The 15,543-nt window shown below is 44.1% G+C and overlaps 1 protein-coding gene across 1 annotated transcript in view; it reads right to left on the bottom strand.

The window, feature by feature from the left end:
- Positions 1-682: 682 nt before the first annotated feature.
- Positions 683-15,543, bottom strand: part of LOC142066351 (ATPase family AAA domain-containing protein 3) — a 30,766-nt gene continuing 15,905 nt past the window's right edge. The window contains exons 12-16 of the mRNA XM_075113664.1: positions 14,298-14,349; positions 13,340-13,410; positions 9,648-9,815; positions 8,945-9,053; positions 683-1,097 (exon numbers count right to left, since the gene is read on the bottom strand). Of these exons, the coding sequence (XP_074969765.1) occupies positions 918-1,097; positions 8,945-9,053; positions 9,648-9,815; positions 13,340-13,410; positions 14,298-14,349 (580 nt within the window). The 3' untranslated portion in view covers positions 683-917. The remainder of the gene's footprint in view (positions 1,098-8,944; positions 9,054-9,647; positions 9,816-13,339; positions 13,411-14,297; positions 14,350-15,543) is intronic.

Raw genomic sequence — 15,543 nt, 5'->3', positions numbered from 1 at the left:
TAGGAAGTGCCAGTTGCTCCACTGCAGTTCAAACAACCTTTTGTGATCCAAGGAGTATGTGCGGTTATTCTACAGTGCGACACTGGAAGGGCATAAAAGCTCTCAGGCTTGGAACACTTAGCACTTCGGTGCCGAGGAGTCACGCTCCAGAGCTTTTGGTCCCTTGCAGTGCACCACTGCAGGCTGGCTCAGCAGTCATCTTCCAGGGGACCCAAGCACACAGAAGAAAAAAGGAAGCAGCCAGGCACCAGCTGGTGTAGCCACATCACAAGGGAAGTCCCAACACTTATCAGCCAACCCCCTGCACAGCTGTAGTTTCTGTTAAGTGTTGACTCCAAGTTAACCTGTGCAACTGTGAACCGCACCAAACACCTCTGTAACACAGTCAACCCTGATCGGTGAACAGGTGATAACGATAGAACAAGGAGTGATGCCATACAGAGGTGTGAGCAAGGAGGTATGTTCTGGGCAGGATCTGTGGAAAAAAAGATGAGAACTACCTCTGCTGGAGCATAAACACGACACAGTTAAATATATGGGAGTAGCAGGCTTGGACGGGCCCCGGGCTCCCACAGGCCTGTGGTCACTGGGACACTCCAGAATAGTGTCAAATGGCTGAAAAGGATTTGGAGTTTGGGCCCCCTCTAGCAGGACAGGCCAGACAGACTAACACAGTCAATGGTATTTTAGCAAGGGGGTCCTTTAATACAATAGCTTCTGCCTTATTTAAACCATTTTCTCTTCTGGTGCACTTTAAAAGATTGAAATCAAAGGCAGACTAAGGCAGCACCCCCTCCCTTGCACCAATCAACGCATTTCTCTCAACATGATTCCACCAAACATTTGCCCAGAAGACCCTCCCAGCTTCCTCCCATGCCCACTTCCCCACACATGCTGGTCTGAAGCCTGCAGACTTCTCACATCAGTGTTCCTTTGGGGAGGGGCAGGAGCAGGTCTCTGCCAGTCCCTTTGCTTGTATCAGCACCCTCTGTTTTCAGCCACTCCATCTTCTGCTTGTGTTGCTGCACAGCATCAGCTACCCGGGCATCGATCATGGCCTCTGTAAGAACACCGTCCTCTGACGCATAAGCTGCAGCCTGGAGGGGCAAAAGCAGAAGAGACATAAGTTAGTGATGGCAATTCTTAGGATCAGTGAAGATCTGACACTGGTCCCTGTCTTTTGTTTTCTTCTCCATGCACGTTTGCCCCCACACTACCTAGCACTACCTCCTGTCTTGTTCTAAGTCAGTGGTGGTACCCACAGCAATCTGGCACATCGCCATCAGAGAGGTTTTCCTTGATGGAGCTGTACCAGGGACTGAAATACATCAACTGTCCGAGCACAGAGAAACACTCACAGATACAATAAAGTCTTTGTCTCTGAGCTGCTAACAAGCACCTTTGCCTACCTACCTCTGGATTTCCCGGGAGGCAAAATCTTTGCATTCGGAAGAGACAAGGCCACAGGTTCACAATGCTGAACGCAGCCAGTGTGGCTGGGCTGCAGTCACACTTGGCTTGTTTAAATTTCCTCTCCTGCTTTAAAAGCGCTGCACGTATGAAGCCAATAGGTAAAGAGTAACAGGTGCATATGGTGATCGAATAACTCCACGCAGGACAACAGAAAATGTTTTAAACGCTTGCACAGGAGAACTAACATCAGTGCTAGAGTGAATACGGGCAACGTGGCACCTGTAAAACGAGTCTAATGTGCATGGATCTTACTTTCCTCATGTGTTCTGCTACGAATCTCCCCTGCATCACTTCTGTGCTGTGTCAGCTCCCACTCCATACTCACCTGCCCATGGGACCTTCCCTTTTCCCCCACCTCCATTCATACCCCAAATCTCTCTCCAATTCTGCCTGGTAACAGTCACACTTGGTCCTGTTGCTGCTTCGATAGGCAATACAAATTTGATCATAGTTCCTTGCAGAAAGGGCTGAAAACTATGAACATTCTTGCCAAGCAGCCCACAGTATTTCCAGCGGCAGCTTAGGGAAACAGGACTGCGTGCCACTTCTCTTCAGCTGCAGCAAAAGGATTGTTACTTTTGTCCAAACCTGCAGGACAGCTAGGACTCCGATGTCCGATGGACATTTTGCAGATGACAACACAAGCAGCCATACCCTCCAAGGAAGGGAAGGATGCCTATACTGGTAGCTGTACCCATCTCCAAGGTAACAACGCAACTCCAAGCTACAGGTTTCTAAATCTGGTTACTCCCTATGCAAGCGCCTCAGTACCGTGGTTCCTCGTGCAGCTACGCTAGCGAGGGAGCCTGACACGCATCAGGGTGAGACCTCCTCCAGCTTCTCGCATCCATGCTGCCTGCCCCAAGCAGCCCCAAACTTCTGCCCACACCTCTCTCCTTCCAGAGAGCTATCACATCATGGATGCTCACACGCCAACCCTTCTGTCTGCCGGCTGTTCCCCAGGATGCCAGTTAGGAATATAGACTTTGGCTTTCACGGCAGGCTGAGGTGTGCTTCTACGGTGTTAGATATACGCTCTGTAAATCATTAACAGTGCAAAGCATCAATTACACCAACCAATGACATTTGCTGCAAAAGCACCACAGAAAGAAGTTAGTGAACCTGTTTTAGGCACCCACTGTCCAGTCCAATGATGTAGATGGGAGAAGAAGAACCCCAGAGTGAGCTGTTGCACTGCTCAGTATCCTCACAGCACTGACCAGCCCAGTATGGTAGATTACACCTGCCTGTTAGATAACTGCTACCTCAGTGCAGGAGGAATAATTATTTCAAGAAATGAGCAAAAGGTTACCTGAGCTGGTTTTCAGCCTCCTCTAGCCTACCTTCCAGCCCCTGCTTGGTAGTCCTTTTTGGGGAACTGGTTAGATCACAAGAGGCCTCGCTGCACAAACCACGTGTAACCATAGAGTTGGCAGCTGCTGTTTTTTACTGCAAGAAGCATCAAAACAGATCGTTCTCTGTGCAAAAGCTTTGTCATCCGTCCTTAAGGCAGAAGTGACAAGTTAGGCTAATGTTCATACTTCAAGTTAGCAGTAAACACTGGCTGCAGGCAAGGAGTGAGAAATAGAAGGTCAGCAAACAGAGAATTTGCTTTGCATAAAGGCACTTGCCCTCTGTATTCACCAGCAGAGCAGGAGGCATCCTGAACACAATGAGGCAGTTACTTCCCACAGACACCAGAAGAGCACTGTTGCCATAACCTGCCTGCTGACACAAATATTTATACGGCATGTCTCACTGAGACATGTCCTCTCTCACCACTGTAAAAGGGGCATGCTGGAAAGGTTCTGCTCAGCTGAAGCATCCTCTCTGGCTCACCCCCATAACCCACCCCCCCACCTCACCCCCTGTATTTTTTTGCAGGACATGACTAGGGACCTACAGCTAAAAGTAGCCAGCACCCTTTTGCCGATGCAGCCCTCCAGCCAGTAGGATTCGGCATTTTAAAAGGGAGTAAGCGCTTTCCTGGGATGTGTGTTGTGTGCCTCCACAGCCTAGAGAGGTTGTCTTCCCTTCCTCCCTGCCACTGCATAGACCATAAATTCAACTATGGAAACTCCTGCAAAGCTGTGCAGTTCACGCTCTGTTGATTTTCTCAATGACTTTCTATTTATAGAAAGCCTCAGGCCCTAGCTGTCAAGAAAGCAAATGGGAGAAGCAGCTGTCCCTTCTGGGAGTAGCTTGCACACACACAAAAATGGTACTAAGCTTCATTTATATTCATACCTCTGCCTTCTGCATGGACCAATTTTAAACCATTTCTCCAGTGCATCTACTCGTGCTTTATAACTCAAATCCAATTATGAAATAATCTGAAAACAAAGTATTTCGGGGGGGAAGTAGAGGAATGGAGCACAGACGACAAGTCCAGCCTAGGTGACCTAATGCTTCATTTCAGCCAAGAACCATGGATTATTTTAACTTGGCCAAACTAATCTGTATCCTCTGAATCACATTTATAATGAAATTGGCCTGCCCAAAAAAGAAAAACCCGAAACACAAGCACCCCCGCCCCCCGCTTCCTTATAATGTCCTTCAGCTCACACCACTATGGAAACATTAAATTCTTCTCAGAACTTGGTCAGGCAGATGATTTTTTTTCTTTTTAAATATAAACAAGGTCAGGGAGCAAAAAGGCATTTATGTCAGTGGCACAAAAGGCAAGGAAACGACAGAAAGCTCACCTCTATCCTGGGAATTCTCTTGAAGTGTTGCCAAAACACTTCTCCAGAGATAACAGCTTGGAATAGTGAAAGGTTGCTTTTTTTGACATTTTATCTAAAGCACATCAGCGGTTTGAGTACAGGGCGCAGAACTAGGAAGTCTGCACATTACTATAAACAGATCTGAAGGGAATTTTTAAGTGTGTAAATGCATCTAATCCATGCTATATTCATAAAGCATTAGACATGGGGAATGGAAAAGCACAAGGACAAAAGGGAATGCTCGGTCTTCTGCAGAAGAGATTAAAATGGATTTCTAGCATGCAGCCCATTAGCTGCGCCAGACAGCAATATTTTTCCCAGCGCTAGAGGTTACACCCTCTGCTTTTCTGCATCTTATTTTTTCTGTTTGGTAAATTCAGGACAAACTGAGCCAGACTGAAACAACCGTGAACTAAAACTTCATGTAAATGACAGCCAATCAATTTCAAGCCCAGCTTATAGTGGAATTAAGCCTATGAAAGCTGCAGCTATTGCTCAGGCTTCTAGTTTAACGGAGATGTTTTTGTTAAAAAGCAATATTGGCAGAATGCTCCAAAAACATCTTCGTGAGAAATGACCGTGAGGCCACAGAACAGCAGAGTGGCCATACGCTGCTAGGTAAGAGCCAACAGCTATGATGGTTTCTCCTCCTACTGCTTCAGAACTTCACTTTTCCCCAAACTATCTCCGAGGTTCAGTTCTGGCCATGAGAGATGACCCCAGCAAAGCTAAGCAGAGCTGCTGCAGATCCTAGCATCTCAAAACTCCACCAAGTCCACGATAAATACTTTCCTGTGCTCCCTGTCCACTTCCCCCAGCACTTCTGCAGACTCAGGAATGGAAGCAGGAGTAGCAGTGCAGATTCCTCACTGCCTTTCCTAGGACTACCTGGGCTTCACGGGTGAATTGATTAGGTTTCAGCACATAGAGGTTAGGACTAGAATTGTAAGCAATTAGGCTTCAGTCAGCTTGAGGCAGTAGGACAGACCCTGCGGAACAGAACAACGCTTCACCATAGGTTAAGCCTGCCATTCTGCTCCCTCTGCATTCGTCTCTGTTGTGCAGACACTGCCTGAAGTTTTGTTCCAAGACAGAGGTATAATGCATACAGGCAGCAACACCGCAAATTACTGTTGGAGGAATAAACTAATTAAGAAAATGTATATACAAAGCTGAGGTGAATTAAGTGACAGGCATGTTGCAATTAAACCTACACTTTGAGGATTATCTCCAAGTCACATCAGGGCACTATGCAAAGTAGCAGAAAACAAAAGGCAAACAAAACTGCTCCCATCCAGCTCTGTGCTCCAGCATTCACAATCAGCAGTTTTCATTACGGCTTTGTGCTGTAATCTTCCCCACAATGGGTCAACTGAATTTATTTATTAAACAGAGACCTTAGGCACACTGCATTTCAGCAGCTGTTGTGATAGGCCTATCTAGAAGAGTGTTGGAAGCTTAAATGTCTCAAGACGTAGTTGTTTCAAGTCTGCTTAAGGACTTTAGAAAGAGGACTAGGCTTACCACATCTGGTGTTTACCAGCTCTTTAAGGTGTTACTACGATCAGAAACAGATCTGTTAAGATAGATATCTTGTTTTTTCCCTTTTCTTGGCTCCTCCTGCCCTTCATCTTCTCAACTTGTACATCATCTCAAACTCTTCCTGCCTGTTTTGTTAACTTGACATCATGCTTTGGGTGGAGAGAGGGGGGGAAAAAGCAACTGCAAGCAGGGAACTGAGAAGGAAGTCCAGAATTCACCTTAATTAGAGTCACAGAAGAAGCTCCCTAAATCCTCAGATTAAGCACTTTTGTAGCTTCCTTGTAACTGCACGTCCAAGGTGGACAAAATTGTATCTTGCAAACAGATTAAAATTCAAGCATTCATTCATGCTGTTCACATCAGGTTATTTCCCACATCAGCCATCTAGAATCAGAAGTTGAGTCATACAGGAGTTTAAAAGACCAACACTTGAAGAGTTAAGTCCTATCTGTAGTATAGAACCACCTTACAGCTGTTGCATCCAGCTGAGGAAAGTCCAATAAGCATTTTGAGCCAGTTATGGTGGTTCGCACAGCCCCTACCCACCCTGATCCACGCCCTCAGATGTGCCAGGGCAACAGCATAGCTAGGCAGTTAACTTGTCTTGCCAAGCTATTTTTAATTCCGATCAGCTCCCTGACCCAGTTCATAGTACAGCCGTACAAAGACGCGTACCAGCACAATGGAAAGGACAGCAGAAAGGCAGGAATATGAGGCAGGACTAACACTGCCAGAAATGTTTGTCAAACTGCAGCCTTAATCCTTCCCTGATAGGAGAGACCATTGTATCAGCTACAAAGCTACCTATAACAAGCTATCTGTCAGCACTGACCCAGGCCCCAAAATACCAATAACACTCAAGAGATCAACTTGGGTTAAGAGTACTTAAAACACCTGCTTACAGAGAGGCTTTTGACCACAGCCACTGAAGTGCCATACCCTTAATATTTTATATAGGCAAAACCAAAGGCAGGTGTTAACAAGTCTTGCCACAGTCAAAAGTCAAGTGGGCCAAACGTGACATAAACGCATCCTTCTGTAAAGCTCTAGTCAAGCTCCAGTCACTTACAGCTCCAAATTCCTTGGCCCAATGGCTGGAAAAGAACCCTACGGTAGCACTTAGGATCAACAGCTCTGGCTGGCAGCTCCCAGGACAGTGTTCAGTACAGAAACCTTACCCCTTTCCGCATGCCCTCTCAAACCCACTGGTGGACTGTATCCACCCAGTCATCTCCTGAGGAAAGAAGTCCATGTGCCTAGCCACTAGCTGCAAGACGCCTGTGCTATTTTAATACTGACCTGTGACACATCACAATTCATATCTTATCCCTTGTTGATCAAGATAGGAAGTCCCTCGTTCCGGACCACCACCAACTTTAATTTTGACACAGATGAAGCTTCTTGCAGCTTCTACATCAAAACAACTTTTTGCTCACCCTCTCTTCTTTTTTTTTTTTTTAAAAAAGAGCCCTTTGACTGTTCTATGACAGTGGAGAGGAACACAACCTCCTGCTGCAATTTCACACAGAACCTCATTAATAGTTCTGGCACTACATTTTAAAAAGTGAGGAGGGCAACAACACTAAGGAGCTAATCACCCCCACCTTTCCCTTCCTTCAAGATCACTTAAAGGATAAATGATAAAAGCTGAGGTCATTCCCAGGGAGCAATGACAAATTGGGAGATAAGGGGCGATAAAAAGCAAAGGATCATTTATCACAACTTTTTACTCCAGGAAGCGCCTGGCAGCAAAGCTTTTCATACATACGGGTAAGGGGGTTCTCCTCTAAATGAAGACAAATAACAAGATTCCACAACAATTAGTGTATTCTGCTTTCTCTCCCACATCATTTGTCACTGAGTTTAAGACAAACACCCTAAGTCTTTGCTCTGGGTTTCAAAACCAGAAGTCCACAAAAACCCACAGCTGTACTTGGAAGAAATGAACGCAAGATCTACTGGCTCTGTGAAGGTCAGAAGGGTCCAAGATTCTGGTCTTTCCTTCAACCTGTCAGCCCTCCAGAATGGTGTCTGAACACACGCTAACCAGAGACCATGGCAGGCCACCTAACGCCCTCCAATATGCACTACCTCCCTCTGAATCTCAAAGACCTGTCAAGCATCTTGCTAAGCTTGACTGAACTGGTAACACTACTAATGTGGTATGTTTTCAGGCAGTTAGAGGACAGAAACAAACAAAAAATAAAGCTTTGTACACATTTTCAGATGACAGCACACATTTTGAAATATGTTTCAATAGTACAAAAGTCACAGAGTAAAATTAACCTGCTGTGCTCTGACATACAAAGAATAAAATAAAGACTAACAGCATGCAAATGGCTGCTTTGGACGTCAGCTCAGGACTACTGCAGTTACATGGATTAGAAAGGATAAATACTTTCTGTACCTTAAAAGGTGGGAAAATAGTAGTAGGAATGAAACGCACAAACTCTGTATGTTTGTGAACTGCTAAACTAAATAAAAGAGAAGAAACAACTTTGTTTTTACAGTACCTGAAAGGGAGGTGACATTAGTAAGTTACATGACATACAATTTGGAGCATATTCCTTAAATGGATATTACTAGGTTAGTTTATAAGAATACACAATAGAGTAAGAAACTGACAGCTGTGACAAAACAAGGTGAAAGCCTGATCAAAAAAGTGCTTAAGGTTGTTAAGCATGTGAACAACTGCACTCAAGGTGATTGCATTTCTAATTCCTGTATAGGTACCATGCATGCAGAAGTACCTAGGCTTTTCAGCTCCATTTTCCAGTTAGTTTTGTTCCTTCAATTACTCAAGTTGCACTAAAGGTGTGCTTAGAACAAAGTAGGGCAGAGGATGTTTTAGATATGACAGCATTAGGACACTATGGGCAACAACATTATGGCACATCTTCTACTGAGCTTCTCAAGCTCATGGCCAGCATGATTTGCCCAAACCCGTTCCTAGCTCGCTTGCTTTACTTAAATTCAGTAAGAGATTTCCCATTAGCGATTATAAAAACTGTTCCTATTTATAAGATGAGGAATTATGCTCATACTCTGACACCCACCCCAGAGCTAGCAGCATTCTAGTACTACGGTATGAACGTAATGCAACCCCTGAAGTGAGACAAGATCTGAGACTCCAACATCAAACGCTCAAACCACCGAGACAGGGAAAACGAACCAAGAAGCCCGGTGATAAAAGCCCTACTTACCTGCCATGCCACTGCAAGCTGAGAGATCTCTCGGCCAGACATGCCTTCTGTCAACCTGGCAATCTCCGAGCACTTTTTCCCATAGTCAAACTGGGCCAGCTTCAAACGTCTAAAAAGCAGAAGAACAGGGATTAGTTTACATGTAGCCACAGGACAGGACAGGAGGGGGAGGGAGTCAGAGGTAGGCTTTGCAAAAAGCAACACTTACAATGAAATCAAAGATCAGATTGGATCAATCTCTGTAGAAAGACCCAGCCTGAGCACAGAAGTTGTTCTCCTGGGCCCAGAAAGGCCAATTTTGTGGCACAAAGAAACATGCCTATCTGGATTAAGACCAAAAAAAGTGCACGACTGCACAGCACACAAAGAAATGAGTCACTTGGTCTGATTTGCCTCTGTTAAGCCAAGCCAAGGACAAGTGCTTGGATGAGGAGTTCCAACTTGTTCCTACTTGCATTATTGCCTCCAGTGCAGTAACTGGTCTCCTAAATTTTAAGGGTACAACAAACCATGGCATGAAATCCTAGGATAGCATCTCATCCCATAACAGGAAAGCAAGAGGCACCTCTCCAACTCTTACCTGTACTACTTGTTTAAAGTGGGTTTATAGAGAGTGAGACAGAATACACAGAAAAGGAGACGAAGAAAAACAATAAGAGAATGAGAATCCTATAGAGTGGGAGAGCTCTGCAGGAATACTCACTGTTTACCCTCTGTGGCTGGCTTCAAGACATGCCTATCAAAATACATTCTCACAAGCCGCTCCCGTTCTTCTAGCTGGGGCAGATCAAAGTTCACCATTTCGTCTATTCGGTCATTGATAGCCCAGTCAAATTGCTCAGGCTGGTTGCTTGCTAAAACAAGCATAAACCTGGGAGTATGAAACAAGAGAGGAAAGACTGCAAAACCCCATAAAAATAAAAATCAACAAAGCAGTCCAAACACTGGGAACTTCCATGGCCAGTATCAAAGATATTTCATCACCTGAAACATCTGAAGATTCCTTAGAAACTGCTTTGTAACAGCATCTCAGGCGACATACTAAAATGCAGTGCAGTTTAAGCCATTTAAAACTGAAATGTGCTTAACTTAGTATTTAGCCCTCCAGTATCAGCCTTCCCCAGTCAGTCCTTGCCATAGAGGCCTTATTTATCACTTTACCCACAACCTCCTTCGGTTCAGGAATATCACAAACCTTTAGCAACAGTACAACCTCCCAGAGACCTCTAAGACTGAAACCTTGGAACAAGGCTGGACAACATGGAGAGATATTCTCTGGCACATACATATCTCCAGTTTAAATCCCAGTCTGGGGAACTGAATTCAAACTGCACAGCACCCTAGAATCACGACGGGCTGTCTTAGTCCTGCTCTGAAGGTATGAATGGCTGCCGAACTGAAAGCCAACAGCATTACTGAAACCTCAGACCCCTCAAAGAGCTGCCAAGCATTGAACGGACTCATCCTGTCCCATGAATATGGGGAGTGTGCCACTGCTGGGTCCGTGCATGGGAAGGTCATCCTTCAGCAGCTGGTAAACGGTGACTTGTTTCCTTCAAGCAAGTCTGACAACACATTCCTGCTACCAAGTCTAACATGTGCAGAAAGAGAGGCATCCACAATGGGTACCATAAAACAAAGGTAGTTTGTTTTACCAAGCCTTTATTCACGGCACAGATGGGCCAGCTTCCAGATCCTGCTCTCTCCTGCTGCATTTTGAAGCCAGCAGCCCTTTCTTTTGCTTTGTAATGATGCTTCTTCCCCATGCCAATTCTACTTTAATGCTTTAACTGATGTTACCAGCTTAATTGTGCATTTTAATTTGAAATGGGCTTTTAACCACAGCTATTGGAATATTGATGCTCTTGCAATCTATTTAAATCCTAGTCTACAGGGGGCTGTGTTCTTTGCTGTCATTTCTGAAGATGACTTCACCAACCCAGGAGCCACACAGGCATGAAACTCTTCCTTTTCTACCAACAAGGACTCCCCCTCAGAAACACAGCTTAGATAAGGGATTGACATGCAACCTGATAGTCAGGCCTCGCTCATTTCTACTGTCAAAATGATCCAAAGGAGCAAGAGATGCAGGCACCGTCAACTACCCTGCAAGAAAACGCAGAAAGTTCTTTGGGAAGTTTAAGCCAGCGATTCACAACACTTAGTACTTCGTTACGTTGGTGACAATTCACTGGTAAAGCAACAGTACTCCTCAGGGTCTCACCAAAACAGCTCAATTTTCACGCGCTATTAGACTTATTGAAGTGAACTCCCATTAATGGATACAGGACTCCTTATTGCCCAAAGCAGCAATAGGGCTGTTCAGAAGTAAAAAGCAGTGCATGAATCACAAGGACACATTCATTCTCCTAGAATGGCTCAGTTTAAATTAGGGTTGAATTCAACATCTGACAAAATGACGGCCCAACTGTTTTGAGTGGAGGCATGGCACCCACCAGCTCCAAACAAGCATGCCCAGAGCTCTGCTAAGGCATTTAACATCAGGAGAAAGAATCATCCCCTTCCCACCCCTTGCCAGTCACTGGCTTATAGTGCAATTATAAATCTGGTCAAAAAGATAACTTTGCTGGATCCACAGCAACTAGACATTACAAGTCTGAAAAGGACTATTTCCTAGAAAAAGGGGGAACTATTGAAAGTTAAAACATACATGCTATTATTCCTAAAAGTTCTGCAGTTCCATCTAAACATCTTTATCTCTTTGCAATTACAAGGCAAAAGACTGCCTAGGAGCTCAGGATATCTACAGTCTTCCCCTTGGAAAACTGTATTTGTATCTTAAGCACCATTTGCTCTGGTTGATGTAGAACACTTGCACTTTGCCAATATGTATTTATTATATTTATTCTTGCAAACAGCAAGAACAACATTGCTTAATAATAATTACACTCAACTCAGCATTTATAGAGCAATTCTAGATACCATTTCAGAAAAGACTCGCTATCCTCCCAAAGAGAAAACCAAGGATCTTGCAAGGTTCTTGCAGGCTCAACGCCTTGTTTTCTAGCAACCTACTGGTTTTGGGAAGACACACCATCCAAGGCACCTCACTGTGACAGAGGAAGGAATGGAGAAGCTACACGCAAGCAACCATCAGTCAGAGCTGCGTTGGTTTTAACAAGGTTCAAGAGAGACCCCAAGGACAGAAAACACCCTGCTGTTGTCCCGAAACAATGACCTTCTAGAATATTTATTTCAATGTCATGAGGTTACTGTAAGAAGTGTTTCACTACAACCTTACTCAGGGAGCAGTTCATCACTGAGAAACTCACCTTCCCACAGAGAAGCAGCTTTTCTTGTTGGCTCAAGTTTTTTTGTAAAAGAAGTTTAACAACTAAGTAAAGTTCACACACAGACAAAAATCAAATCAAAGAATATTTGAAAAAGGTCAAGGAATCTTTCTCTCTCTTTATTAGGATGCCCTGGAAATGGCTTTTGTTAGACTAAGCAGTGCTCTGCAGGAAGTTAACATTAATGTGACCAAGTGAGCATGGATGGATTGGCAATGAATTTCACACAAATGCATACATCTGTCAAGCCAGCCCTGCAATCATCTAAGTTCAGCAAATCTGCTAGCAGCCATGAGGAATTAGCTCTGGGATTCCTACATTTACGTGCAACGTTGCACACAGACATACCGATCAGACAGCTCATGCAAAAGAACTGGGGTCAGATTTAAACTCATTTGCCTCAACGTTTCAAACCCACCCCCACCGCACACACGTGCGCAGCACGGAAAGAGGCCACCAAAGCACTGGAGAGGCACAGCAGCTCAAACAAGCATAAGCTGAAGCGTTTTTTAAGATATTATGAAACACGCAGCCAGTATCAACCCTGCATTCCCTTTTGTGATATTGATATTCATGGGCCCAATACTGTCCTTGTTTAAACAACAGTAACTGATCAAGAGAGAATGTACTCATTAAGGCAGTCAAGATGTTGAAATACTGCCCCTGTTTCAGGGAAGAATTTCCCTACAGTGCTGGAAGGGAGCCACAGACAGTATGGATGACATATGAGGGAACTGCTCACCACTACATACCATATGCAGGGGAAGTGTTGTCCTGAAAGGCAGTTCAAGATCCCTTTTGCACATAACGTGGGCCAAACACACACCCTTTCTACAAGCTCTGATCTCTACCCCGTGTCCAGCCCTTCTGAGTTCTAATTTCCAGGTCCCAGGCAATATGAAGGACAAGAAGCTACATTCAATCTATAAGCTGCAGAGGGGATATTCTATGCAGATTTTTTTGAAGTTCTTAGTAGCACAGATCATACATTTCCAACCTTCACTTACACACCACAGACTCTTTACAGACTTTCCTCAATCTGGGGAAATCTCAGCTGACGTAAGGGCTGAACCTGGATACTTACTTGTTGCTGTGCTGTCCTGTTCTGTGCAGGAATGCATTTAAAGTTGCTCTGAGATCTTCACTGATTTTCTCCTGCAAAGATGAAATCCAAAGAAACATCAACTGCTTGGGGACCTAAGACAGGTCACAGCTTTACACGGCATTACTGACAAAGTGAGCTCTGTTATTGTCAAGCATTTGCATTACAGTAGAATCTAAAGCACTGTAATACCTTGAAAAACAGAGATCAGTTTGTATACCCAGGAAAAAGGTTAGGAGTTAAAGCTTCCAGCAGAGATTAAATGTTTACCCACTGTCATTCAGTGATTCTGTTGATTTCAAACCCAACACTAAGCACTGGCCCAGGTGGCTTTCCCTGCTGAACACACTTTTAACTGGCAAGTCCAATAAGATACTTACAGGAAAATAAGCTACAACAAAGAATTCACTTACACATTCAAAGTAATCTTCTAGGGATGGCTCTTTAAACAGACCATTGGGGTTCAAGTAGCAGGTTCAGATTCAGTACATACAATACAGTGACTTACTTTGGAAACATAAATAATTTGTACAGGGGAAGATACTAGTGTAGCTTTGTTAATGCAGTGAAAAGCAGTTCTGTTATGAAAACCTCCCAAGATAAACATCTGTTGGGACAAAAACCAAACCCTGCAGGGTACCAACTCTGCAGTGTGAACAATCTTCTCTTGTTCTCAAGATACACCTCTTTCTTTCCCACTGCCCAGTCACCTCCAGAAAGATAATGCCACCCATCTTTTGCAGGGAGGAATTCTCAAGTCCATCTTGAGCTGCTCATTCCATTCAGCTGCAAGACACTAATTTCTAGTCTCTCCACCACTTTATTAGGTGAGTAGTAAGGCATTCACCAGTTTTAATCTTTTGCCTGTTCAAGCTAGCTAATCAGGTTGTTGGCTGACTAACTCTGCAGCATATACAGATTAGACAGAGGAAGTACTTACTGTTGCCCTCTTCCTCAGAAATGCATCCGCTTCATCCACAAATAGCAAGAGGCTGTAAAAGAAAAGCGCTACACAGTAATAGGAGACAGGTAAGTGAGGCTCAAATGGCTCAAGGATTCTCCTGTCCCACTACCAGGTACCCATAACTGAGACCAGCTGTAAAGCCAAAGGATTACACAAGCAAATTCATTTCTCAGCTAAGCTACAGCAACGTTTCCATTGCATACACTTGGCCCACCTCAACAGTTAAGAAAGAGGCATTAGCTTAAGACACCTTAGGCCATAAATCTGACTCCAGGCCTCTGGAGTGTTGTTTCCTGCTGTCCAGAAGCAGACTGAACAGAGCAATTCTCAGGCACATGACTTCAACCTCCTCCAGATTTTGAAACATAGATGGGCGTTTTCATGGGCATAGTTTGGCAACAGGCTTGTATCTAGCAGTGCTGGTATGTTACTGCCAAGTTGGAGATGATCTTTGAAACTTAGACCTGGCTCCCCAAGTATTTGTAAGAATGCTTATTTTAGCATTCCTTCCTATTTAGAGGAACGCATGCAAGGGTACAGGACAGGTACAAAATCATACAAGAAATTTCGGTGACAATGGCATCATCCTGCCATTTTTCTTCCTTATACCATGCTGAAAACTTGAAACCAGATTCCTCCCCTGCAACTTGCTTTATTGTTGCTATTGATGATCTTAGAGGTCTTTTCCAACCTTAATGATTCTACAATTTTGTTGGCTTTTTCCTTTCCAACCCACACTAGCAATAACTAATGGTTTTACTACCTGTGGAGAAGTGAATTAATAAATTCAATTAATAATTCACAAAAATAAATTCACTTATAACCCAAGGGTAGCGCTCTTCCCAAGAGACAAAGCGTATAAAGATGTTTATCAATAACAGAAACAAGTTGCTCATAAAGCTGTCACAGCTTGTATTACCTTCTTGCCTAGCTTCAAAACCAGCTTTCTTTCAAGGGATTTCACAGCCTATTAACATCTTTTACTCAATTTTTTCTGAAAATATTCTCAGCTACAGTCTCTGCAGAGAAGTGTCTTCTATGACAATGGCTTTCAGCTAATAAAGGCAACACAGTACTAACAGCTAACATTGTTGGATATCCAGAATAAAATCTGGTGCCCATCAAAGCACCCGCCTCAGCTGGACAGGGGAGAGAAAATATAACGAAAAGCTCGTGGGTCGAGATAAGGACAGGGAGAGATCAGTCACCAACTACCATCATG

Source organism: Phalacrocorax aristotelis, chromosome 19 (genome assembly GCF_949628215.1).
Source record: "Phalacrocorax aristotelis chromosome 19, bGulAri2.1, whole genome shotgun sequence".
NCBI lineage: Eukaryota > Metazoa > Chordata > Aves > Suliformes > Phalacrocoracidae > Phalacrocorax > Phalacrocorax aristotelis.
Note: the sequence above shows the minus strand (reverse complement) of the source record. Positions and strands in the feature narration are given on the sequence as shown.